Raw genomic sequence first — 27223 nt, forward strand, 5'->3', positions numbered from 1 at the left:
TGGGGAAGAATATGCTTTTGCATATTCTTCTTCTGTTTTATTTTCATTTTTTAAAAGAACACTTTTAAAAATGTAAACCAAAACAGGCCATGGCCACATGTGGACTATGGGCCCTAGTTTGCCAACTTTTATATACAAACGGTATGTAAGTTAGCTTTGCCTCTAATAGGATATATAATCCGTTTATACAGTCTGCAAGTATTTATGTGTCCACTGTGTGCCACTACTGTTCTAGCACTGGGATACAAATGTAAAGAAAAAAAATTCCTTCTCATTGAGTTTACATCTTAATGTGGGAGACAGATAGTAAACAAGTGAAAAAACAGAAGTACTATGGAGAAAAATGAAGCAAAGTAAGCAAAGTAGGAGAGTGAGGAAGGAAGGCTAACAGTTGGGATGTTGTTCATACAGGTGGCCACGGAAGACTTCCTGACAGGTAACAACCTGAAGGAAGCAGCCCAGCTGTGTAGACTTTGAGGGAAGAGGCAGGAGCATGTTGTAACAACACCTGCTACCTCTCATTGCTTATCTTTTCCCTTGTGAAGCTGCAAAAAGAAAAAATCATACAGAATGAAAATTTTAAAATATTTATTTATTTTGCTGCGCGGGGTCTTAGTTGTGGCACACAGGATCTTTAGTTGTAGCTTGTGAGATCTAGTTCTCTGACCAGGGATTGAACCCAGGCCCCCTGCATTGGGAGCTCTGAGTCTTAGCCACTGAGAGGTGACCTTAGCCACCACCAGGGAGGTCCCCAGAATGAAGATCTTAATTTGGAGTCTCATCAAGGCATTGTTACCCAGAGACAAAATTCTGATCCTACTTTTCCTTAAATCCTACAAGCCCTGGTATACTTAGGAGAATTAATATAGAGGTGGATTTTACCCTGTTTAAACTTGAAGATTTCTTTTAAGGCACTCTAATTTTGTGCATCTTTAATTTTATCATGCGGGCAAATCACCTAAGGATCTTGTTGAAATGGAGATTCTGATTCTTCAGGGTGTATCTGGGGCCTAAGTGTCTTCATTTCCAACAAGATCCCAGATGCTAGTGATGCTGCTTATCCAAGGTGCATATTTAGCATGACAGGTTTTCTAATCAGTGTATGAATCACAAAATCATATGAGAGTCTCACCTTCTTGTTTCCACTTACATTTATTGGAATGTAAACTTCTTAAGAGCAGGGTTTGTCTAGCTTATTATTATTGTGTCAGATTCAGCAGTTAGGCAGATTGCAATGATTAGGAGCTAAGTAAAATGTACTGTTCATATAAGCACATGTTGTAAGCACACCAATTTGAGCCTTTGGTATTATTTGGATTATGTTACACTGTTTGTCTGAATTTATTTTTCACAATGAGATAATTGAAATTAGCCTAGAATTTAGGAGTCTTTATAATTTTTCCCAATTAGTAATTTAAGTAATATCAAATGGATTTACATTCTTTAGTATTCATTTTAACAAAAAAATTACACTATATTTTGATATTACTTTAATGTATATCTCAGAGTTAAACTGTATATGTGTTATTTTTTGAAATATTTCTACATTCTATAATTTATATGAAAATACAGAGGACCTAAAAATAGTCATAACAATTCTGGAAAAGAAGAATAAAGTTGGAGGACTTACTCTATCTGACTTCAAGTTTTACCATAAACTATAGAAATCAAGAGTGTAGTATTGATGAAAGGATAGTCAAATTGAGTGATGGGACAGAATAGAGGGTCCAGAAAGAGAAACAAACATGTAGCTACAAGATTTTCAACAAAAATGACTAATGGGAAAGGAATTTCTTTCAACAAATGGCACTGGTACAATTGGACATCCAAATTGGAAAGACAAAAACGAAACTCCTTGGCTCCACCTCACTATAGACAAAAATTAATTCAAGGTGTATCACAGACCTCTTGTAAAACTAAAACTATAAAGCTTCTAGAAGAAAACAAGAAAAGTACCTCAAGATTTTGAGCCAGGTAAAAGTTGCTTAGGACACAGAATTCACTAACTAACTTGAGGGAAAAACTAATACATTAAACACTATAAAGTTAAAACTTTTGCTCTTTTAATGATAGTATTTATTAAAAGGAAAAGACAAAATGCAGTCTTGGAGAAAATATCTCATTTGTTTGTTTGGTTTGGCATCCCTAAATGGCACAGAGGAGAAAATGTTCTTAGTACATATATCCAACAAAGAACTTGTCTCCAGAATATATTAAAAACTCACAACTCACTAAAAAGAGAAGTTTTGAAACAGAGAAAGCTGGTAGTTGTACAACATTGTGACTACATTAGTAGCACTCAATTGTACATATTTATATGTTTAGTTGTCATTGATTTTATCTCAATTTAAAAATAAGATAAAAAGAGGAATTAATGTGAAATTAGATAGTGGTGGTGGATTCTAAAAACCACTGAATATGTATCTAAAAACCACTGAATATGGACCCTTACAAATAATGGATTTTATGTTATGTGAATTACATCTCAATTTTAAAAAATGAAATAAGCAGAGAAAACTGTTTTAAAAAGTGAATAAAAGACTTGAATAGGCACTTCACCAAAAAAGTGGCCAAAAGCACATGAAAATGTGCCTAGTAGCATTAGTTGTCCAGAAATGCAGGTTTAAACTATGATGAGAAATTACTGTGTATCCACTAGATTGTCTGAAATGAAAAAAGACTGACAATCCCACACATTGGCAGTGGTGAACTGAGCAGCAGCGGTGAACCAAGCAGCTCGATCTCTCGTACGTTGCTGGTAGGAGTGTAAAATTACATAACCCTCTTGGAAAACTTGGCAGTTTCTTTAAAGGTAATCCTATGTCTACCATATGATCCAGCAGTTCCATTCCTAGGTATTGACCCAAGGAAAATGAAAACATGCCCACTAAGAGCTTTGTACAAGAATGTTCACTGCAACTTAATAATTGCCAAAACTTGGAAGCAGCCAGGTGCCCGTCGGCAGGAGAATAGATAAGCCAGTACATTCATACAATAGCATGCTATTCATCAATATGAAGAAATGAGCATCTCACACATACAACGTAGATGAAACTCAAAAACATTCTGCTGAGTGCAAAGGAGCCTTGTTGGAAAAAGTACTTACTGAGTGATTCCTTAGATGAGGCAAAACTAACCTATAGTGAGGGAAATTAGAATAATGGTTACTTCTGGTGAGGAGGACTGATGAGGGAGGGACACTGGGAACTTTCTCCACTGATGGGGATATTTTATATCTTGATGGGGAGGATTATCTACGTTTATGCATTTGACAGTTACTAATCAAACTATACATTCAGAATCTACACAGTTAAGATTATTCCATTATATGGAATTTAACCTTAAATACACTGTATCCATTTGGTGCTATGATAGTGGCATCTCTTGGTTTGAGGTACACAAAAATAACGAAACTACTTCATTTTTCTTTGTCATACACATTTAGCACACTACTACGGAAAGAAGAAAAATAAAAGAATTGGGAGACCACCTGGTGGGCATAGTAACTTAGCATGTGCCCTGAAAAAAGCGAGTAAGAGGAGAAAGAGGCGAAAAAATGTTTTTGTTCACAAGAAGAAACGCTCCTCTGCGTCTGTTGATAATACACCAGCAGGCTCTCCCCAGGTACGAGGTCTGTGATGTACCAGTAATGTCTTTAAGCCAAGAGATCCCTGCTTTATAATTCAAACAGAAAGAATATCTGCAGGTCTTTTTTTAATTCAAATCTGTAGCCAATGGAAGATGGTTTTGTGGTCCAGGAACTGATTTGTCTGGAATTTCAGTGACACGTCTCCCCTTGTCCTCTAGGGAAGTGGGGGTGAAGATGAAGAGGACCCGGATGAAGGGGATGACGATTCCCTAAGTGAAGGCAGTACATCTGAGCAGCAGGATGAGCTCCAGGAAGAGTCAGAAATGTCAGAAAAAAAGTCATGCTCCTCTTCCCCCACCCAAAGTGAGATATCCACATCACTGCCTCCAGACAGACAGAGAAGAAAAAGAGAACTTCGCACTTTTTCATTTTCTGATGATGAGAATAAACCTCCTTCACCAAAGGTACCCATTTTAAAACTACAGTGTTCTTTTTTCTCTCTTGACAATTTCCCTTGACAATCTAATGGTGAATGATAGTGCCATTACACTTATTTCAATATGGTGTCAGTTGGATTTCCTGAGTCTCTTTTTAAAAGATCCCAAATTCAGATTTACTTGCATTTCAAGGATTATTTGGAGATCAAATAATAATAATTTTTATCAGGAGGAAAGTCTCTCAGAATGGCAGCTTATTTTAAGTTACAAAAGTTTCATTGGTAGTTTATTAGTAGTCTGTTAGTCATTTAGTTTAGGGAAAACTGTCTTTTTGATATTTTTCATGATATATATGGTTTTGTAGAAATAAAGTATTTCTCTTTTTGGCTCCTGTTAAGCCATTTTGTTGGTAGATTCATATATACATATTATTTAATACATACACACATTATGAGAATGGAAGTTAAGTTAGTGTTTTAAACTTGGATTGCTTTTTAAATATAGTCTGTGAACAGAAGTGGTTAAAAATGATTTCTCCTGATAATTTAGTTAAGCCTTCTCTTACAGGAAATACTGGCCCATTCACTTCTGCACCCTGACAGAGCGTGCGCTAAAATAAACCAAGGAACAAATGGGAGATTTTAAAACTATTTTCCGCTCTTAAATTATCCACATATTTGTATTGATACTTTGAGATACATTCTTGTCCATTAATATTTCTTATTATAAAAGACAAACAGTTTCTCAGTACCTAATGTGTGTGGACCTTTGCATATTTGCTGGGAGAAATCATGTCCTAAAAGCACTTTGAATTCTGCCTTTTAAAGGGTTATGACTTTCTGTAGAGACTTTCTTAGAATGAAGTAGCTCTAACACCATTTGTTTTGCTTTTGTTGTGGGGAATGAAGGAAATAAGGATTGAAGTTGCTGAAAGGCTTCACCTGGACAGTAACCCCCTGAAGTGGAGCGTGGCGGACGTTGTGCGGTTCATCCGATCCACAGACTGTGCTCCGTTAGCAAGAATATTCCTAGACCAGGTATCACAGAGACCTTTAGTTTTTAGTAATGCATCTCTTTAGCAAAGGACTGTGGATATAATAGCAATAGCAATTTATTTACAAGTATTAGGAAAAATACTTCTATCCAAAAATAAAAAATGATTTCCCTGTTTAGGAGTAGAAACATGATAAAAAGTTATTTATCTGACTTCCTTCACAGTTGAAGCATATTATTACTGCAATCTTATTTTTCCTAAGAGTTTGTTTGCATTCCCCATTAAATAACTTAAAATCAAGCATGCTACACTTAATTATCCTCTTATGCCAAAATAACGATTTGCTTGTTTTTAACATCTATAATCTGTTAGGATCTAACAGAAATAGTCTGTGACCTTACACAGTGAAATAAATTTTGTTTTGATAATTGAGGAGATTCACAACTGAACATCTTTGAAAAGCTTCTCAGGCTTTTATGAATTACAGAGCAGGAAAACATTGTAGTTTATAGGTAATATTTTCTTTCAGATTTAGGAAAATTCCTCTAAAAAGATGATTCTTTTGACACATTTAGTTGTCAGTTACAAGGCTAGTTAGTTTACTGGATTTCTGCAGAACAGAATAGATTCTTAAATGGGGTAAAACTTTTATTATTCATTCTGAAGATTCATTAGTATAGAGGACCATGAGAGGTATTTAAAAGGAAATGTGTGATACTTATTTAAGGAGAAAAAACAATGAAAAGCACAAGGACCCTGATTTTGACAAAACGAAATGAACCAGGGCTTTCATGGTTGAGCTGCCATTCATGTGCACATCACAGATAATTTGTATTTTATGCTTTAACAGGAAATTGATGGGCAGGCCCTATTGCTCCTTACTCTTCCCACTGTTCAAGAGTGCATGGACTTAAAACTGGGCCCTGCTATCAAACTTTGCCATCACATAGAGAGGATCAAGTTTGCTTTTTATGAACAGTTTGCCAACTGAGAAGGACAACCAAAGTAGGCTGTATCTTTGAAGCACAAATGCAGCAAATCCTTCGCCCTGCTCTACAGGTGGAGCTGAAATAGTCCCAGGGCTCTGGGCTCTGCAGGTGTCGGCTTGCTCTCTTTGCACTTTCAGGGAAGAAGGACCCACACCGAGGAAGCAAAAACTGCACAAAAGTGGCTCTCCTGCCAGTGAAAATGTGGTCATCTCTTGTTGATCAGATTGCAGTTTTTAAAAAAAATAAAAATTGTGAAGAAAAGACTCATATAAGAAGAATAAGCATTTCCAATGGTGTGGCTTGGAAACGAAGAATAATCGAGGCTGCTGGCAAGCACCCTTTTGATTTTCTTTTTGTTCTCTCTGTTCCTTCCCGTTGTAGATGGAACTTTGTTCTCTGCTTTCTCTTTTGGGAAGAGAGGACATAGCTTTAAGTCAGCACTGATTTGGGACTGTGCCTCAGGCACATCAGTGCTTCATTGTCATGTGTTTTAAAGCTTTTTTAAATTAAAACGGTTCATTTTGGGGATGATTATGTGGCTCTAGGGTTTTGAATGTACAGTCACACTTTGATCCATTTTAAAATCTATTCTTAGGAGTTCCTTTGTTTACTACCTCTGTTGATAATTGAGCTTGTAGCCATGTCTGAGTTTTTTTTTAATGATGCCATTTTTAAGCTACATGAACACTAAAACTATGACAGAAGTTGGAGGAAAAGACACTGTTTTCTTTCTTAAGAATAATGTGTGGCACTTACACCAGTTCCTTAACTGGCTGATGTTAAGAACTCTGCTGTCATTGTTTTCCATCCTCACCTCCGCTGGGCTGCCTGTTTCAAGTAATATCTGAAAGACTGTTGCTGTTTTAAGTTGAATTGCTCTCTCCCCACTAGTTCTCAGAGGGACTTCCATAGCTTTTATTTTATATTTACTTTTCTCTACAGTTGTTTATCCAACTTTCATTTTGAGAGTCCTTACTTTGGGTAAAAATCAGTAGGTGTTTCCTGGACCCACAGTAAAGCCCATTTCCCCATTTTTCTCAGTGTCTCTAGACAGATAGTATAGAAGCACAAAAGAGAAAATACCTTTTGGGGGAGGGGGAAGTGATGCAGAGCATCAAGTTTCTGTCACAATATGTCCTTAGTGGCTGGATAAAGATTGAGAGATGGTTAAGGATTCTAGAAACATCTTTGACTAGTCACGTTTACACTTTATTTGATTGAACCTTTAAGTTGAATGTATTCTACAGTCAGTTCCCACTCAAAAACTCAGTTTCCTTATAACTGTTTCTTTTGACCCAGCTCAACTTGACATTAAACAGACAAATTTTCACTTATGATTGCACTGGCTGTTGGCTGTTATAGAAGAATAGCATTTACTGTACTGTTTCTGCCATGAGGAATGAGGAAAGATACATACATAGGTTGCTTCTTTTAAATGGTTTGCTTTGCTGAATGTTTTTTTTTTTTTTAATTATCCTAGTTACCTACAAATTTATAACCTAATCATTCCTCTTCAAGATTTGAAAATGTTTTAAAACTACAAACTGGGTAAATTCTAAACAGCTGCACAAATATAAGGTAATTTTATTGCAAATTTAAACTGATTGTGATTTTTTTCCATTTCTTCCTTGCTGTTCCACCTTTTTTTTTTTGGACCTTGGCAAACATTTTGTAGTCTGACTCTTCTCTTTATTGAATAATTTATGAACCACTTTAGTTCAAGCCCTCCAACCAAACCCTATATTAAAGCATCACCTCTTTGCTTAGGTTAACTACCAGATATACCTGGAAAGAAGATTTAAGTAAAATTAATCTGTTTGAATGTATTGGGAGATCGAGTTTTTAAAGTTTTGATTGATTCTGTGCCACTGCAAGAGAAGCATATATAGGATGCTTGGGAACAATTAGTCTTAAGTAGATCAAGTTTGGGGAGCAGGTGTCTTGCATAATAATGTTTTCTGAGAGCTCAGCAGTCAACACACTATGGCAAGGAGTTCCTTGAAGTAGATCAGTGGAACAGAAAAGTCTGGAATTGATTACCATTGTTGTCTATTTAGGAAAGTGGTATTTATTTTCTAAGAGAGAATTTACCAGATGTAACAATGAATATACTATCTCTCTTTTGACCTCTTCAGAAACCATAGAATTTAAAACACCTCCCTTCACAAGTGAGAGGGCAGAGCCCCTGAAAGATGAAATGCACGGACCTAAGTACAGTCTCTGATCAGAGTCAGGCCCTAGCCAGCTTGTCTATTTACACCATGATTAATCAAGCTCAGCTTTCTCCTAGAGAGAAGCTGACTCTAAACTGGACAAGTCAGTAGGGTTTCCCTTAATATTGTTTTGCATTCTCATACCAAGATAATAGTTTATCAGGCAACTACAGTAAAGAAGCATGATATACCCCCAGCCCCTCCTCCCAGACATCACATAAGAGAGGATAATTATTTGGAAATTTTAAAGTAAGAAAAGCTTCCCTGATAGCTCACTTGGTAAAGAATCTGCCTGCAGTGCAGGAGACCCCGGTTCAATTCCTGGGTCAGGAAGATCCGCTGGAGAAGGAATAGGCTACCGACTCCAGTATTTTGGGGCTTCCCTTGTGGCTCAGCTGGTAAAGAATCCGCCCGCAATGTGGGAGACCTGGGTTCGACTCCTGGGCTGGGAAGATCCCCTGGAGAAGGAAAAGGCAACCCACTCCAATATTCTGGCTGGGAGAATTCCATAAACTGTATAGTCCATGGGGTGGCAAAGAGTCGGACATGACTGAGTGACTTTCACTTTCACTTCAAAGTATTAAAAGGGCTTTTAAAGTATAAAATTAAACTCCATTTGCCTCAGTGTTGGTGGGGCTGGACTGGACAGCAGTGATGGTCTGATTCTTTTGATTCTAAAACAGATGTTAAACCTGATAATAGCTCACCATGTTGGGTAAAATGTTCGTATATTGCCCATAGGTATGTGAACTTTGTGTTTTAAAGATACCAACTTCTTAAATTTGTGAGAGGTACATTATGAGGGACTGCATTTGTCTAAATTTCACCTTGAGCTGGCTCCATAGCCTCCCTAAACTCAAGAAAGTTTTCCAGCATCAATTTTTGATCCTGAGTTGACAAGCTTGGAAACAGGTGAATGGATTATATCATACTTCTGGACTTTGAAGTTGATTAACCAACATAGATCTCTCATTGTAGTATCGGTGTGTTAGGGAAACCTTTTACCGCCCGTGAAGATTTGCTATGACATTTTGAGTTTATTTTGTGGGCTTCTGGGAACTCATGCTATTTTTTATTTGTAAACTACCTACCTCCATCTCTTCTCAGTTGAAGCAGAATTGAGGTGGCTAATGCAGGAAATGCACTAACGGGGTGGGAGGGGCACTTTTGTCCTGTCTGCCTTTCTTTAGTGATGTAGGTGGCACCCAGCATATATGAGGTCAGAAAAGGATAGTTACCAACCTCTGGAAGAGTTGGGCTTCTTGGGTAAATATTTATTGAATTATGATAGAGGCAGACATGGAATACCAGTTCAGAACTTGACATTTGTATATTTCTTCTCCTGAAAGCAAAATTATTCTCACTGTGAGAGAGAGGGCATTGGACCAAAGCTTCCTGAGGACTTGAATACATTTTACTTGTTCTCTTACCCCAACTGTCGCTAATACAGCACCTGAATACAAAGTGAAAGCTTTAGGAGGGCTCAGGTTAGATTGTATTCAGAACCATCCCCTCCCTCAAGCCAAAAAGTATCTCTGGGGCACACATAGAACATCAGGGAACTGTAGGTGAGATTTAACCAAATGGGGACATTGGGAAAACTATCATAGGCACTTACATTTACTTGGCACGTATCACCAAAGACTTTGCCGTAAGACACCGTGTGCTGGTTTGATTGATGCCCACAGATGCTCTGAGAAAGTTGTTAGGAGCATAGCCTCGACAGTGGAAACACACACCAGGTTGGAACTTGAGTGGTGTATATTGGGGATTTTGTGTGGTTGTGTATGTATGTGGAAGTTCAAAAGTGTTCAATGTTATCAGTTGGCCTTTTAAAGATGGAGAAGGCAGTACTAACAAATGAAGTATAAATCTTAATGGGGACTGTGTACCCCCTTTAAAAATTTGAATGTCTTTGGTCCTTGGGTCCAGTGTAAGTAACCATGTGTCATAGTCATGATGCTGGCTCAGAAACCCTGTAGGACAGAGGCTCCTGCAAAATGGAAAAGAAATCAATCACTTTCATGCAAGTGTAATTCTTCTTTGATTTTATTCATTTTACAGTGTTTTGCTAATGAATTTTGATGATTCTCTCCTATTGTGTGAGGATGTGCATACTTTAGAAATTTGAGTTTATCTAATTGGGCCACCTATGGACTTGGAGTTGTGGAAGAAGAGTTCTAAAGTCCAGCCCAGTCCAAATGGATCTGGTTCCAAGCCTCCTTGCCTGGGATTTCCTCTGTACCTGTTTCAGGTTTCAAGGTAGTTCTGTTTCTAAGGGGAGCCTTAGGGGTGAAAGTATATAGAAGCTGATGGGCCCTGAGTGCACTGGAGATAGATTTTCTTCATTCTCATGTTTCAGAAGTCTTAAGATTTTTGCAAGAACCAGCAAAACCAGGAGTAGGGGTTGGAGAAATGGAGAAGTAGGGCTTAAAACTCCATTCCATTATGTCTCTTCTGACTTGACATACCACTTGGGTCTGTCTGGTGCTAGGACCTATCACAAAGGACTGTCTTCAAAGGGAAACAAGCCACATCCTTGTTGGACACGTCTTTAACTCCAGCAGCAAAACTGGGACCCAGAGCTCTCGGGAGGCAAAGGATGACACTGGCTAGTGAAATGAAGCTATAATACCATTGCTAATGGGTGTGCCTGTTCACAACATGTGTGGGAACTCATTCCCAAGGGTTTCTATATGTTTTAGTTAATCTAACTATGCCTAGCTAGGCAGAATGGATGTGGGCAAATAGTGTTGAAAGAATGAGGGTAGGTTCTTGGGGCAAATCCAGTCACAAAGCAGATGACTGAGGATGATAACAGAATTAAGACAGAGTTAAAACTGGGCAGTTCCTTCGCTTCTTTTGCAAGAAATCTCTAGGGAAGTGGACTTTGAATGTTTCTCTTGAGATTTTAAAGTGCTTGCTTCTTTTCCTCTTCTTCTTCTTTTTTTTTTTTTGGTTGAATATTCTCTGAAGACAATCAGAGGCCTGCCAGGGTGGGACTTCTGGCTGGTTCCAACACTGTCTTTAGGCCTCTTTCTAACACTAACTCATTGGGATTGATGCACTTTGTTTAGTGGATGTTGTCCTTTTTTTTCTTCTTTTTTTTAAGCTGCTTGTTTGGAACAAAATGAAATGCATATTGCATTGTATCCTTCCTGCTTGCTGTTTTTCTCTTAAATTTAAAAGTTATGCATTGAGGATAAAGTTCACTTAAGAAGAAATATGCGGAAGAATACCTATTAAAATAATTCCCATCAAATTTGATGGAATAACTTCAAGGGATTAAGAAATAACTATTTTGGATGAATATTTTGTGCAGTGGTGTTTTTTTTTTTTTTTTTTGGTTTGTGAAGAAGAGTGTATATATAAATGTGTGGTATATTACGACAGTTTTAAGTGGTCGTCAGAAAATTAAAACAGGTCTTAAGGTATGTATTTAACTTCCTTTGACAGCAAGGAAGGCATCTTGACCAGAGTAAATCCTTCAGAACTTTCCAGTGGGACCTCAGAGAATCATCTCTGAATGAAGGAGAAAGTTCGTGCTTCAATAAAATTAACCTTTCCAGAATTCTCCCCCTCTCTCCTGCTGTCTGATCCTTTCCCCTCTGGATTTGCGTGCTTTTTAATTGCAGTTCAGAAAAGGTAGGGAGAGCAGAATTTCCCAGAGTGAGCTTGCTCCCATCACTGGGGACTCTGCTCCTGATCTCTGAAGATTGTTTCTTGTTCTTTACAAGCCTTGGTACAGCAGCAACTGGCCTTAGGACTCCTCCACATCTGGATGTGCAGAGCACTGCTTTGTCAAAAAATGCATTTTTCAGCTCTGTGTGCAATTTTCCTTGAGCTGTGTCTTCAAGCAATCAGTAATCTCCTTATGCCCAACTACAGTCTCTTCTGCTTTAAGTACACATCCTACTGTTTGGTTCTCTAAACATGAACTGTAACTGTTGAGCATACCCATAAGGGACCTCCTTAGACTTAAGACAAGGGTAATGCAATTTTTCCTTACCTGTTTATTTTCTTAACCTGATTTTCTGTATTTTCCCATGATCAATACTTGTGGAGAGTTTTAAATTTTATAAATTAAAAATCAGTTTAATTTAAAAAGCAGTTTGTTGCATGCTCTCTGTGCCAGGCACTGTGTTGGATTCAAAAGTGTGAATAAAAATCAGTTCCTGCCTTCAGGAGGCTCACACTCAGCTGGAAGAGAGAGGTGTGCACAGCCCTCTAGCAGTCTAGACTGCTAAAAATTTAGCAGTCTGAAAAGTTCCAGTGGAGCAGCCAGCACATACAAAGTAATCTGGATGCATGGAGCATGGGTAGCAGTTCATGACGCAGGGGAAAGGAAACTGTATTCCATGCAGCTAGAGTGCTGTGTATAGGCACAGAGGTGTGGAAGTACATTTTTTAAGAGAAGGGCTGGAGAACTGCCTCTAAGGAGCCAATTAGCATTTGTGTTCCCCAGATAATCAAGTTAGTATTCCTATTAACCAAGAAAGCTTTTGCATAGCATCTAATGTTTTATGTAATTGGATTTTTTTAATTGAAATTTCTTGATGGCTATCTTAAGGGAAAATTTCCCTAGATTTGATTTTTATTGTTCAACAAATAGACACCAATGTCTACTGGAATAATACTGTGTACATTGGCATTAAGTGGATGCAATCCTGGTCAGGGACCCGAGAGCACCAAGAGATGTCTGGAGAAAAGCCAGAGGCGACTGAGAAGGTAGATGACAGAATGGGGACTAGAGGTCCTAGTTGAGGAAGAGAGCAAGTTCCAAGGAGTCAGAGTTGAATGGGAATAAATGTGTTTATGTGGAGGGAGGCTCTGGAGACTGAAAATACCAGCAACCTGGTTTTCTTTTATGAATCACGTTGAAAATTAACAAGATGGGGATATATTCACACGTTTACAGTATATACCCCATAGATTTCTAAATGAAGTTGGAATGAAAGTGACTATGTAAATTACGTTTATGGGGGGGGGAGTGGATTGGGGCCTGACTGATGAATTTGAGCGCTGCCTCTTGGGGACTTCCCTGGCTCTCCAGTGGTTAACACTTCACCTTCCAATGTAGGGGGTGCAGCTTCCATCTTTGGTCGGGGAGCTAAGATACTACATGCCTCCTGGCCAAAAACGCAAAACATAAAACAGAAGCAATATTGTAAACCATTAAATAAAGACTTTAAAAACAGTCCACGTCATTCCCCCCCCCCCAAAAAAAAATCTTAAAAAATTAACCTTTGGCCAGTATGTTGGTACTAACAAGGAAGGTAGGACGCCGAACGTCTGGGTTGAAAGGAATATGATCAGTTTTCCTCAACGACCTGCCTCGGAATAATCCAGGCTGCTTGCCGAAATGCAGATTATCGGGTACCTCTCAGAACAACTGAATCGGAATCTGAGGGAGGAATTCAGAACTATTTTTTCACAAATGCTTCAGGGGTGAGGGGTTTATCTTGGAGGGAAAAAGATTTTAGATCTTCCCTGCTCCTGCCCTCAGGACCAGGAGCTCGGGGTCCAGGGCGGAACTCTCCATCCGGTTTGAGCAGCCCGCCTCACCTGGTCTGTCCTACCTGTGGTGGGGACCCGAGACACCGCCCCCTCGCCGACCGGAGCCCCGCCCTTCGAGAGGGAGAGCGGGAGCGGCCAAGGCCCGCCTCCACGCCGGGTCTGGCCAATCAGGAGCTGCGGTCTCAGACGTCGCGTTACGCGCGGCGCTGAGTCGGCCGCGGGGCTGAGGTACCGGCTCCCGGCTCGGACTTCGGGCTCTGGGCTCGGTGGCGCGGCCCCAGCGGGTTGAGAGGCCCGGCGGGCGGGCGGGCGGCGGCGCCGAGCGCCCCTCGCCAGGCCCGCTATGCAGGGCACTGCCGGGAACTCGAGCCACTCACTGCCAGGAGGGCCGCCCTCCACAGTCGCGTCCGGAGCGGGCCGCTGCGAGAGCGGCGCGCTCATGCACAGTTTCGGCATCTTCCTGCAGGGGCTGCTCGGCGTCGTGGCCTTCAGCACGTTGATGCGTGAGTCCGGGACCCCCGCCCCTCCTGAGGCCTTGCGCCTCAAGCTTCTGGCCCACCGTCCTCAGGGACCCTCCTGTCTGAGGAGTTCAGGCCTTGGGCCCTTTGACGAAGGTTCCTTACTTGGCGAGCCCAGGCTGGGCATTCCCAGACAACGGGGAGCTCTAGCCCCAGACCCAGGGTCCTGAGTTCCTCACCTTATCGCGTCAGCCTCTAGTCAGGGGTCACCGCTGCTCCTCTCTGCACACCACGCACGCCTCTCTTCTGAGATGTCCCCCTGCAGCCGTATCACCGCGAATTAAAGCTACCTCACTTGACAGCCTACGGCCATGACCCGCAGGTGGCATAGTCCTTTCAGCCCTCTCTTAAAGTCTCTTCTTAGCCTCCTCTTCATACTTTGAATCCGTATCCCCCAGTCTGATACTGAGTTTTTTGTTTATTCTTCACCTTTACGTCAGGGTTTACTGTCCCCCGTTTGCATGTGAATCCTACCCTGTCACCTTGCAATACCGGACTTGTTAGGTTGTGCGTGCCGTTCCCAGTACTGCCTACCTCATCTCCCCTTCTCCCTCAGCCTAATTTTCTGTTTTGGTTGGAGCAGGACCCACCCAGACTGCCTTCTTCCCCGCATCTCCTTTTTTCTCTCCTTTGAACGGGCTCACCTCTTTCATCTCTGTCCCAAGCTTTCCTAATCAAGTTGCATCTCAAGTCTCCCCTGGCTGTTCCCTTTCCCAGCCCACTTTTGTTTATATTTCAAGTATTCTTTCTTTCTGTGAGACTTGGGCAACTTTAGAAACTTAATAGAGAAGCAGACTCAGAGGATCTGAGGAGGCCTTAGAATTTCTGTGCTAAATCATCAGGGGCCCTTCCTGGAGAGTTTCATGATGGGTAAGAAAGGCCCAGATAGGCCCTCTGGAAAACCAGAAGTACTAACTTGTTGTCATGTGTACCACTGGTAACAGCTTATGTTTCCTTAGTGCACATCCTTCCTTTTATTAAAGTGATAGGAGGCCTGGTTCCCCTGTGATTGCATTTCAGGGAAGGGAAGGGTTATAAATATTTTTTACACAGGTATTAATTCCAAAATGATTTCTCAAAACTTGCCCACTGTACTCACATGGGCAGAATCGAAAGTTCCTGCAGAAACTATGTTCCTTGGCATCTGGGAAGCAGCCTACAGCCGTGTGTGTCTTTTACAGTCCAGTTGCTGGAGTTGCAGCTTTGCCTGTTTATGATGCAGGCCTTCCTTATTTGGGTGAATTCTTCCAGGCTTTAAGTAGCCCTGAAGAGGCTGTTCTTGGACACTGCTTTTTTTCTGATTGCCTGACCTTCATAAGTCTAGCAGCAAGTCCTGGACTATGTATGTTTGCTACGTTTTCTCTCCTTTTCAGTCTCTAGTTGCCTTGCTATGTTTTCCCTGCTGAACAAATACCCACTTGTTCCCACAGTAATCATACGTGACGACTTAGCCAAAATCAGCTGCAGACCTGAGTGCATGAACTGTATGTGTGTGTGTTCGAGACTTTGTGTGTGGGTCTGCGCTTCTCTCCCCACATCTCTCTCCTCCAGCTGGACTTCTTTTCTATCTAAAGGAACTCCAGGCTTAGGTTTGTTCCCTAACCTAAGATTTCTTAGCATAGCTTTGGCTGTTTTCATGAGTTTGATTGATGCTTTTGGCCCTGCTTATTCCCTGGCGTTTGATACTTGTGATTCAAAGAGGGAAATGTGATTATGACAGGGCAGAGTTGCTCAAAGCTGAGAAGTGTGCCAGGTTGAAAGTTCAGAGTGACAGTGCTGGCCTTGTGAGTCTTCAGGGACACAAACACTTCTGTACTTAATCTTCAGTGTGAGCACAAGTTGCAGATCTCACTGTGGTTGGTATATTCCAAATGCAAAGGCAGGACTAGAAGTAGGGTGTTTTTTTGCTCAGTGTAAGCCAGACATGGAGGAACTTTGTGGCAGTGGGTAGTAGGTCTTGGGACAATGATGAGTAGGGGTGATGGGGAGAAGAGTTGGAAAGGCTCGAGCTGTGACTGCTCCAGACACAGGCATGGACATGAATCGAGAGCCTTTTTCCCCGCACCTAGAAATAGACAGCAGGCCAAGGAGAGTCCCACTGGCCAGGACCAGTCCAGGGAAGTACTTTTCTCCTCTCTTAAACTTGTTGGTTCTATTGAAATAGGACTGTAGGGCTTTTCCATTTTGCAGAGCTGGGAAGAGGAGAAGTCATTTAGAAGCTGCTTTACATTTTGAAATGAACTTTGCTGGAGAAGAGGAAGGGGAAAGATGGTCTCAAGGAGGTTCTCCTGCTTGGGTTTGGCTGTCTTTCTGGTCACAGGACCTGTTCCTCAATCTGGCACAGCTGCTGTCAGGAGTGCCAGGCTCCTACAACAAGACTGGTCATTTTGTAACCCTTTGAGGGAGGTCTGTCTGGGTTTGTTGAGATGAGGGCACTTCATTCTTTATCAATTTCATTATTAGTTTCTTCAAGCATATTCATCTCTCTCTTTTGGAGGGAGGGGGGGCACCATTCAGCATGTGGGATCCTAGTTACCTGAACAGGGATGAAACCTGTGCCCTCTGCAGTGGAAGGGTGGAGTTCCAGCTACTGGACCACCCAGGAAGTCCCCAAGCATATTTTTAATACCAGTCATCTCTCCTCAGCAGTCAAAACTAACAGCCCTGTCCTCTTTGGAGTTCCAGTCATTTTCCTTCTGGTGCTTTCCTCCTGTGTGGTGACCTGAGACACTTCTGACAACTTCCCAGTTTTGAGGGCTGGTGCTATTCTGTTTTCCTGTTGGACCAGCTTTGTTCCATAGGATAGACCCATTTCTCTGCTGCTGCTGCTGCTAAGTCGCTTCAGTCGTGTCCGACTCTGTGAGACCCCCATAGACGGCAGCCCACCAGGCTCCACCGTCCCTGGGATTCTCCAGACAAGAACACTGGAGTGGGTTGCCATTTCCTTCTCCAATGCATGAAAGTGAAAAGTGAAAGTGAAGTCGCTCAGTCGTGTCCAACTCTTTGCGACCCATGGACTGCAGGCTACCAGGCTCCTCCATCCATGGGATTTGCCAGGCAAGAGTACTGGAGTGGGTTGCCATTGCCTTCTCCCATTTCTCTGCTAGACAACCTATATACAGTATTGTTGCCTGGCCTTTATAAGTCTTGCAACAAACCTTGAACTGTATATGTTTGCTACTTTTTCTCTCTTTTTCAGTCTCTAGTTGCCTTGCTGTAACAGTTTCAATCCCTTCACATCCTGATTTCAGTGAACCCTCAGACCACTGTTCTGTGTTTCTTTTCCTATCCCCAAAATCAGTTTTTTTCTCCATTTACAACTTGCTGTGTTTTTTACCAGAAAAAACACCCTCTTATATCTCAGGAGAGGATTTTGATTCTCATGGGGATTTCTCATCCTGATCCTTGGCTCACTGTGTAGGGCTTTTCAGACGTCTCAGGCCAGGCAGTTGGGAGTTGATGTGATAGTTGATACGTATAGTTGATTCTTTAAGCTACATAAACATACAACCCACCATCCACAGGCGTGTGCCAGTGTCGGCATCCCCTTGTTCAGGTGGTGAGCTTTCCAGTGGCTTCAGCTAAGGTACCTTCTGTGTGCAAGGAAAGCCCAACAAACTCAGAGACAAGCTTCTAAAGGGCCTTCCCCCTCTAGGTTTTCTGAAGTGTTTCTGAAAGGCATTGGGTGTAGAAGTAGAAGGAATTGCTTTAAACGAGGGACCTTTGCCATACTCTACCTGCCAAGCAGTTCCTCTTGTTTTGGTGACTTTATCTATGGTCTGTGATTTAATTAAATCACAGCAGAGCAGAGGTGAGCAGTTCTGGGGCTGCCCTGTATGTTCCAGCCCAAGCGAGTGGCCCAGCCATCAGCCGAAGGTCGTTATTGAACAATGTGTATGTTGGCACTAGGGTTATTTACTTTCAGGTTCTGTAAATGCAAAGCACACTTAAGCCTCCTTCACCATGCACCATCAGAATCCTGGCTAAAGTGTAGACAGAATTGCCCTTTTAACAAAAGCATTTGTAGGGTTTGGATAAACCTACCTGCCTATTTTCGTGTGACAGATTTGGGCACTAGACAGTTAGGAGAAGATGTCAGTGTTTTATGAGGACACTGCTGGCGTTGAGAAATGATAGCTTTTTTCCTGAGGTCCAAAGTAACATCACAGTCTAGTCTACCCAGCTTTGAAATCTTGATCTCACATAAGAGTCCCTGCTGTTTCGTCAAGCAGTGAGCTGGCCCCGCTGAGTGTTCTGTACAGATATATGCATGTGGGGACAGCCTTTCCTAGGATCACCCCTCCCCACCCCTTTCCAATATTTATCTTAAAAAATGTCAAATATACAGAAAAGACAATAATAAAATGAATGCATATCTGCCCTCCACCTAGATTTAGAAATTGCTCACTTTTTGCCACATTTACTTTATCTCTTTATACCTTTTTGGGGAGAAGGAGGTGATACATTTACAGATAACTTGCAGCCAGCATCACATTTTATCCCTAAAAACTTCAGTTGAGTCTCCTGAAAATAAGGACAGTTGCCTTCATAACCACAGTTTCATGATCACACCTATGAAGATTTATAACCCTGTAAGATCATCTAATATCCAGTCTGTATTCACACAAACACACAAAAATTCCCCCATTGTCGCAGGTCTCTTATAGCTGGAATTTTGCAAAAACTCTGATCTGATCAAGGTCCACACACTGCATCTGGTTATGTTTTTAGGGTTTTTTTTTTAATATTCATGTATTTGGCTGCCGGCTTAGTTGCTCCAAGGCATGAAGAATCTTAGTTCCCTTACCAGGGATTGCATAGCAAGGTGGATTCTTAACCACTTGACCACCAGTGAAGTCCCTGGTTATGATTTTAAGTCACTTTTACGCTGAAAGAATCTCCCCTACATGCACACGCGCGCGCACACGCACTCACACACACACACACAGAGTTTTCTGTTGTTGTTTACTGACATTGCCTTTGGAAGAGTCCTGGCCAGTTGTTGTGTATGGCGCCCCATCTTCTGGAGTTGTCTGGGTGTTACTGCGTTGAGGTGTTTGGGCGGTTTCCTGGACCCCTGTGTTTCCTGAGTTTGGTGTGATGGAGTCTTTAGATTGCAATGACTTTTCTTTACAGCAAGAACACTGTGAGCAGTGCTGTGTGCTCATGTTACATGGCACCAGGCAACACATGACGTCAGGCAGTCCCATGGTTAGTGATAAGGTCAGTTACTGGGCGTAGAGGGCGTGTTTCTAGCTCCCTCCCTTGTAGGGTACATTGTCCCCTTTGCAGTTAGTATATTATCTCTGTGGTGGTAACGCTTAGAGATCTTGTGAATATCCTGTTCCCCGGTCACTTCACTTCTGGTAAAATAATAAAATTCAGTGATGGCTGGAATGGAGCTGAAGCTCATGTGTGAAGGTGCCACCTCTGGGCCTGTCACCCAACACGCTGTCAATAATGTCGCTCTTTGTTCCCCCCCACACACACACCTGGAGTGCCAGCCAAGGCACAGGAAGAGCATTCTGTCACAGGCTGGTATTGTATCCAAGGGGGAAAGAAGTGTGGCCAACATTAGCGTGGAGGAAGATGAGGGTTCTTTTGAGGGGGGGGTCATTATATTTAGAAAGTTTTTGGTTTTATAAATGCTGACTCATCTGGTAGCATTTATCAATAATGATGATCTACTCCTTTTAAAAATTTATTTATTTATTTATTTTTGGCCCTGCTGGGTCTGCGTTGCTGGGTGGGCTTTTCTCTAGTTGCAGGAAGCAGGGGTTACTCTCTAGTTGTGGTGCTTAGGCTTCTCATTGGCATGGCTTCTCTTGTTGCAGAGCTTGGGCTCTAGGGAGCACGGGTTTCAGTCGTTGTGACACATGAGCTCAATAGTTTCGGTCCCGGACTCTAGAGCACAGGCTCAGTAGTTGTGGCCCACCAGCTTAGTTGCTCCATTGCTCCGAGGTATGTATGATCTTCCCAGACCTGGGATCCAGCCTGTTTCCCCTGCCTTGACAGGCAGATTCTTTACCATTGAGCCACCAGGGAAGCCCTATTCCTTTATTTATAATGAAACTTCACCAATTTGGAGTAAAATCAGGGCCAAAGGGAGTTGTATGAATTAGGGGATAATCTAAGTTGTAATGAAATGCATCTTTTTAGCCTTTTAAATACCTCTGTTTTTCGTGTTGCCCTATAGGGGCCTGTCAAGCCTCTGCTGCTTTAATGAGCTGTTTAAAATCCTTTGCAATTAGTTCAGTACTTCCATGAAGTCTCCTGTTGAAGAAATTTTACAAATGGTTAAAAATAGCAGGATCTCTGGCTCTGGAATCCATCTGACCTGGCTTTCATGCCTGCCTCTGCCACATACTGCCTTTGAAGTGAAAAAGTGTAAGTGGCTCAGTCATGTCCGACTCTTTGCAACCCCATGGACTGTACAGTCCATGGAATTCTCCAGGCCAGAGTACTGGAGTGGGTAGCCTTTCCCTTCTCCAGGGGGTCTTCCCAACCCAGGGATTGAACCCAGATCTCCCGAATTGCAGGTGGATTTTTTACCAGCTGAGCCACAGGGAAGCCTAAGAATACTGGAGTGGGTAGCCTATCCCTTCTCCAGCGGATTTACTCAACCCAGGAATCAAACTGGGGTCTCCTGCAGTGCGGGAGACCTGGGTTTGATCCCTGGATTCTCCTCTCTGAAGGATTCTCCTCTTTTAGTCTGTCTTTATGGGCTTCCTTGACAGCTCAGTTGGTAAAGAATCCACCTGCAATGCAGGAGACCTGGGTTCGATCCCTGGGTTGGGAAGATCCCCAGAGAAAGGAAAGGCTACCCACTCCAGTATTCTGGCCTGGGTCGCAAAGAGTTGGACATGACTGAGTGACTCACTTTCACAGCCCTTGAGCAGCCCACATATATCTCGAAGCTTTGGTTTCTTCCCCAGCAAGATGGATGGATGATTTTTCTGAGACTGTGGGGATTAGAAAGAGTGTGTGTAAGGAAGCTGGATCAGTGTCAGGCACTATTGGGCCCTTCGTAGTGGGAGGGGGTGTCATAATCCTCATTGTTATTACCGTGTTCTCATTCAGAGTTCAGTTAAGAACATTTCACAAGTGCTGAAGTAACTTGTTTTGTGAATCAGGTTAAAGATTTTCCTTTCTGTCTTGTTTACTCAACATCTTTACTTTTAGCCCTCTTTTAAACGGTGTGAAATCAGGTTAGCCAAAAAGTTTCTTCAGGTTTTCCTGTATGCACATTCAGGAAACCTGAACGAACTTTTAGTAGTAAAACCTGAACGAACCAGTAGTAAAAAATTGTAACCCAGCCAGCACAGTGATTGCTCATTCCAAGTTAGCGTGTATCCAGATGGGGTAGCTTTGGTGTAAGTAATAATCTCCTTCCTTCTTTTCTTGAGTTTTTGCCTGCAGAGTCTCACATGGGCCGTGAGTGGGCAGTGGGTGAACTGGGGCAGCCCATATACAGGTGACAAAGCCAGAGTCCCTGACTTTATCACCCCAGGTCTCGTGGTAGCAGGTGGTGGAACTGGCCACTGGAGCCTGCATTCCTGCAGCTGGCTTTCTGCTGAGTCCCTAGTGTGCTGGCTTTTGTGCTCAGCTCTTGACGTGCTGCACAGGAACCTCAGTTGTTTTCCCTTCACAACCAAGGACAGTGAGCAGGTGAAGTGTGTAGCACTGGGCCTCTGTCCGTAGGTGCAGAGCTGAGGTGTGAGCCAGGTCCCTCAGGCCCCAGTAGTTCTCAGCCACTTTCCCTGCCCTCTTTCCACAGGTGTGCTCTTTCCCTGTCTACTTCACCTCATTCTTCTTTCCTGTTGGGATAATTCCAGGTTTCTTTCTTAATAATTCTTCTTAATATCCAGAGTATTATGTGGAGCTTCAAACTGTTTTGTAGCTGTTGATAACATTAAGCACGTAAATTTGAAATGACCTACCAGTTCTTTCATGTATGTTTGAGTTGCATCTTAGGTTTGCTTTTCTGGCCTAGGGCTTTGTGAAGGGTTTCCCTGGCTGTGCTGGGATGGCGAGCCCACCCTGGGACCAGGGTCTAGTGTCTGAGGCATAGCCTCCTGGGGCCCCAGGGAAGGTGTACATGAGTCCATTCTGTGACTGGTGAGGAGGGATTTCCAGGGACGTTGGTGATTTCAGGTAACCTCAAGTTTTCACAGAATTTGTTTCCCTGGTGCTGTATGACTATAAGGAGAATAGTTAATAATCATAAGAGTTGGGGATGACCCTTAAGAGTTATCCTTTTCTTCGTGTGTATGTAGAAGTGGTCTGTACACCTGTTTTAGTTCATGTCACTGCTCAGAAGTTATCCATCTAACCCAGGGTTTTTCACCTTGATACCATTGACATCTTGTGCCAGGTAATTCTTGGTTTGAGGGGGCTGTCCTCTGCACTGTAGGATGTTTAACAGCATCTCCAGCCTCAATCCACTGGATGCCAGTAGCTCCCCCACCGCCACCCCGTTGTGACAGCCCAAAAATATCTCCAGATATTGCCATTGTCCCGTGGGGGGCAAAACTGCCCCTGTTAAGAACTGCACTTGTTCAGTTTGTGGATTACTCAGCAGACTCTCTGTGGGCCCTAGTAGAATGGATCTGTTAAGTAAAGATCTGGATACCAGGCGTGGTATTGGGTGCTGCCTTGACAAAGAAGAGCTGAGACCTGAGTCTCCTGTCCCTGAGGGGCTCACAGCTGGAGTGGCCTGCGGGAGCCCTGGTAGGTCATCCCAGTGCAGCGTGAAGAGGGCTGTTGGCGTTTGAACAGACTTGAGAGGAGGGATGAGGGCTTCTGCCAGGAGACCTTGGGAAGTGTCCCTGAGGAAGACCTGCTTGGTCCCAACACTGGAGATGAAGGAGATGTGAGGGGCTCTGGACACAGAGGGAATGGTGAGAACAACGTCCAGATAGGAGATCACGGGCGTGACCATCGGTTCTGGGGGCTGGAGATAGTGGGGGCAGAGACTCCCAGAAAAAGAGGCAGTGTGTTTGGAGGGGTTCCAGAGAGCTGCCTTTTTTCATTTTCAGGCCTATTTTGTACAGCTTACACTTAAAAAGGGTGGTGAATTAAATCATTGGGTGCCAAGTCAGGTTCTGCATTCACCTCAGGCTCCTTTTGGATTGTTTCTTTGAGAACCTTTAAAACAGTTTCATCACATTCCTTTTAGATCTCATGGGGTCCCCCCAGGGAAGGTCTGTTCTTTGTGTCTTTGGGGCTGTAGGAGAAGAAACAGGATCCAGTGACCTTTTCCCAACCCCCTGTCCTATTGGCAGTGCCTCCTGAGATAGGTGTTATGATGATGTGGGCAGACCTGCTGGGCCTGCTTGATGCCAGGCATCGTGAATTAACCCAGTTAGTCCTCACAGTCATCTTGAGAGGTGGGTGCTAATATTGTCTCCATCTCATAGGTAAGGAAACTGAGTCACTGGGAGGTTAAGTAACCTGCCCAAGGTCACACAGCCTGTGAGTAGTAGAGGCAGGCTGCGTGGCTCTGGAGACACTGCTTTTACCTGATAAGGGAAACAGTTCCTTATTGGTAACTGGCTTCTGTAGACTGTCCACTGCACTCCACACAGATAGACACAGTGGAGACGCTTCACCCTTGGATTTTTGGTTCAGGCTCAGTTGTGGACAACTGTCAGGTGTGATCTCAGAGACCCAGAGGGTAGGCCAATCCTGGGAACTTCTAGCCCCTCTGAGTGGGGCCCCAGGCTGTGGTAACATTAGGCTTTGCTAACAAACCTCTCCTTTGAGAATTCCAGTCCTCAGTACATGCTGGAACTCCTGCACTAGTGCAGTGAGATTGCCAGCCCCTGAAATCACCTGCTTGCCTATGAGGAAAAGGCTTCTCACCAGTTACTGTAGCCCCGTCGATGCAACATGGCCTCCCCTGTGTTTCCTTTGATTTAGAGCATCCTCTTCATTCTAAAGAGTGTCTTGCACCGTAGTCGGGTTCCACTCAAGCTGCTTTTCTGGTGGAAGAGGCAGGAGCTGGCAAGGCTCAGCCTCCCCCAGGGTGTGGTGTCACTTAGGGCCTCGGCGGAGGAAGGATGGAGGAAGGATCGCTCAGCTGGCTGGGTTGCTCAACTAGCATTTTCTTGGCTCTAAAATTGCTTTTAAAGACTTGATGTTGAGCGTTTGTGGCTTTTGCTATTAACAACAAGTGATAGGTGTCAAGAACTCTCATGCCTTTTCTCTATTTTTCTCTCTCACGGACCAAGTTGTATGCCCAGTAAGTTGGGACACATGCATTTTGTACATGTTCACCTTTCTCAAAATGCTTTACCCCCCACCTCCCAGTCCCAGCTTATATTCTTCTCCATGGACTTATCCAAGCTCTTAGCTCATCAGTGTTCTTCATAGGCTTTTCTGTTTTCTTAGAAGACTTGTTCACTTAATAACATGAAAATGACATAGAGAGATGAGGTGGTCACAACACCTGGATTAAATGACACAAGCCAGGCTGCAGTCCTGTAGGAAGAGATGAACCTTGGCAGCATACACGCACCTCTTGCCAACCCTGCACGCACTGGGAGCGTCTTGGTCCAGGCGGGCTCAGAGCATGAGCACAAGTTTTCTGTCTGGCAAGTTTGGGCCTAAAGTATTTGTAAGTGGTTCCATCGGGTCACGCATGGAGTGGACTCACTCATTGCTCCCTGAATGCCTCACGGCACCAATGTGCTGCTCCTGCATGCCGTGCCTTTGCTTCTGTGGTTTCTAGGTAGCAGGCTTGAAGACCGCAGATCTGCTATTTCCAGCTCTGCTGCACCTCTGGCTGGTGATGAGGGCGGGTGTTGGAGTCCTGAAGACATAGTGAAGGGAGATGTAAATGGATGTATTTTTTTCTGGCCAGAGACCTGCTTTTATAATTTTGTCCCCAAATTCTCTGTGAGACATCTTATCAGTTACTAGCAAAAAAAAATTTCCAATTCTGTTACCTGAAATTAGAGTAAACAGGAATGTTCAATTGTCCCTCAGTTGGCTTAGCAGATTACATACTGATTTGTTTTTCTCACCGTGTGTTTAGGTAAATAATTTACTAATACGCCAAATAGGTCAGACTCTCCGAGGAAATGTCCAACAAACACTGTAGTCTTACTAAGGACCTGCCTGAGTTCAAGGGCCACTGCTGCGGATGGAACAGTGTCCTGCGTGCAGCTGTTTTATGGTGCTCTTGTTCTCCCAGCAGTGGAGCTTCTCAGGCCCGGCCAGCATGGACATGGCTCAGGCTGAATTTTGATCTGTGGTGATGTGAGGTGTGAGGGTGAGGAGAGCTGGGGCCAGGGGCCACTGTCTGACCCTGTCAAAGCAGGAGAACCATTGAACCATACCAGGAACTCCTGAATTCTTCCTCCCACTGGCCATGGCTGCCAGTGGTGTCACACAGTGGGTCCTTCTTTCCCTGGGACTAAGGTAACATCTTAAAGGACAGCCAGGCTCCTGGACCTGTTTTCCCCATCTTTGTTTTCTGAGCTCTTTCTGTGCTGCAGACATTCCAGCCACCACTGTCAGCACTGTAGTCCAGGCCAAGGAGCACAGCCGTGATACCAATCACTGGGCTGCAGCAAGATGCCATCTGCTGCTCTTCTCTCAGACCCCACTCCTGTCAGACCCGTTCCTGCCTCCTCCCCTTACCCACAGTCCTCTTTCCCCTAAATGCTTTTCTCCTTCCTCCCACCTTGTCACATTCTCTGCATCTTCTAGTAGGTGCTCCCTGACCTTAACCCATACTGCTCTCCTTTGAAGTTGCAGGACATAAGTCTGTACTGTACATGTTAGGTCTCTGAGTGGCACTAGCTGAGCTGGAATGACTTGGCTGCCAAGCAGGTGCTGGTGCCCTGGCTGGGTGCTCAAGGCCAAGGTGGAAACTTGTTCTCTACTGGGAACTGGTCAGAGAGAGAGCTAGGAGGTGGGGAGACTGAGATTTTTTCCTTCTCTAATCACCACATGGTTCAGAATACATTTTCTAAGAAAAACACAGATGTTCTCTTTTAGAATTGTGGTACAATTTGTCAGTACTGGAGAAATGTAACATTAGTATGCTATTACCAATTCACAGTCCATATTCAGATTTTATAAATTGCCTGAATACTGTCTTTATAGCTATTTTTCCCTGGTCCAGAGTCATACTTTGGATTCAGTTGTCACATCTCTTTAGTCTGGAATCGTTCCTTAGCCTTTCTTTAACTTCTTAGCCTTGGTACTTTTGAGGAGTACAGGCCAGTGACTTTATAGAATGGCCTAGATTAGGTTTGTCTGATGTTTTCTCATGATTACATCCAGGTTATGTGTTTTTTGGAGGGAATATTCCCCAAGGATTGCTGTGACTTCCTCAGTGTATCAGACCTTCTGGCACCTGATGCTGGTTTATCCCAGCATTGGAATAAGCCAACACCTGACACCTTGGGTGAGGTGGTACCTCCAGATCTCTCCACTGTGAAGGTAACATTTTCCCCTTGTAAATTAAGTAAATCGTGGTGAGATACTTTGAGACCATCTAAATATAGGGTCTGTTTTCAGTCTTTCTTGTAAAACCTCCCCTGGGTGGGAGATAAGAGCCACAAGCTCTGAAGGTGCTTTGGCCAGTTAGAGGTCTGGTGGCAATACTGAGTCACATTTATAGGTTGTTCATTATGTGCCAAGCCCTAGTACATGCCTTATTCATTTTCTTCTCACATTAACCACATGAGGTGGGTACTCATGTATACCCTAGTTTATACCTGGAGAAACTAGTGAATTATCTAAGGATAAGGCAGTCACTAGGTGGGATACTGGAATTCAGACCTGGTGGGTCTTATTCCACCGATGGGGCTTCCCACTGTGAGTGTGCAGTGTTCACATGCAGTTCGTGGCACAGGGGCACTGCTCCTCCAGCCTCTGGGCTTCCCATGTCTTCTGTGTGTGGAGTTCTTCAACACCATTTGGTTCTCATTGTCTCTCATTGGCTTGGTTTTT

At 43.2% G+C, this 27223-nt stretch overlaps 2 protein-coding genes and 1 long non-coding RNA gene across 57 annotated transcripts in view; 2 read left to right on the top strand and 1 right to left on the bottom strand.

The window, feature by feature from the left end:
• The window catches only part of SFMBT1 (Scm like with four mbt domains 1), a 110776-nt gene extending 103167 nt beyond the window's left edge, over nucleotides 1-7609 (top strand). For all 50 annotated transcript variants that reach the window (XM_081525016.1, XM_081525031.1, XM_081525017.1 and 47 more), the window contains 4 exons: nucleotides 3446-3624; nucleotides 3808-4053; nucleotides 4935-5063; nucleotides 5871-7609. In XM_081525016.1, the coding sequence (XP_081381142.1) occupies nucleotides 3446-3624; nucleotides 3808-4053; nucleotides 4935-5063; nucleotides 5871-6011 (695 nt within the window). In that variant the 3' untranslated portion in view covers nucleotides 6012-7609. The remainder of the gene's footprint in view (nucleotides 1-3445; nucleotides 3625-3807; nucleotides 4054-4934; nucleotides 5064-5870) is intronic.
• A 1866-nt stretch (nucleotides 7610-9475) lies between these two features.
• Nucleotides 9476-13859, bottom strand: LOC145519930 (uncharacterized). 2 transcript variants are annotated; one of them, XR_014064045.1, is made up of 4 exons: nucleotides 13788-13859; nucleotides 13467-13626; nucleotides 9841-10215; nucleotides 9476-9675 (listed from the first exon to the last, which is right to left on the bottom strand). It is a non-coding gene; the product is annotated as an uncharacterized LOC145519930 (long non-coding RNA). The 2 variants fall into 2 exon arrangements; XR_014064046.1 differs by having other exon boundaries at nucleotides 13802-13847.
• An 88-nt stretch (nucleotides 13860-13947) lies between these two features.
• STIMATE (STIM activating enhancer) overlaps nucleotides 13948-27223 on the top strand; it is a 52317-nt gene continuing 39041 nt past the window's right edge. For all 5 annotated transcript variants that reach the window (XR_014064041.1, XR_014064042.1, XR_014064043.1 and 2 more), the window contains exon 1: nucleotides 13948-14242. Coding sequence is in view for 2 of the 5 variants with exons in the window: in XM_081525055.1 (XP_081381181.1) it covers nucleotides 14083-14242 (160 nt within the window). In the remaining 3 variants the exon portion in view is untranslated. The remainder of the gene's footprint in view (nucleotides 14243-27223) is intronic.

This window comes from Giraffa tippelskirchi, chromosome 9 (genome assembly GCF_054371585.1).
Source record: "Giraffa tippelskirchi isolate mGirTip1 chromosome 9, T2T-mGirTip1v1.2.pri, whole genome shotgun sequence".
NCBI classification, from domain to species: domain Eukaryota; kingdom Metazoa; phylum Chordata; class Mammalia; order Artiodactyla; family Giraffidae; genus Giraffa; species Giraffa tippelskirchi.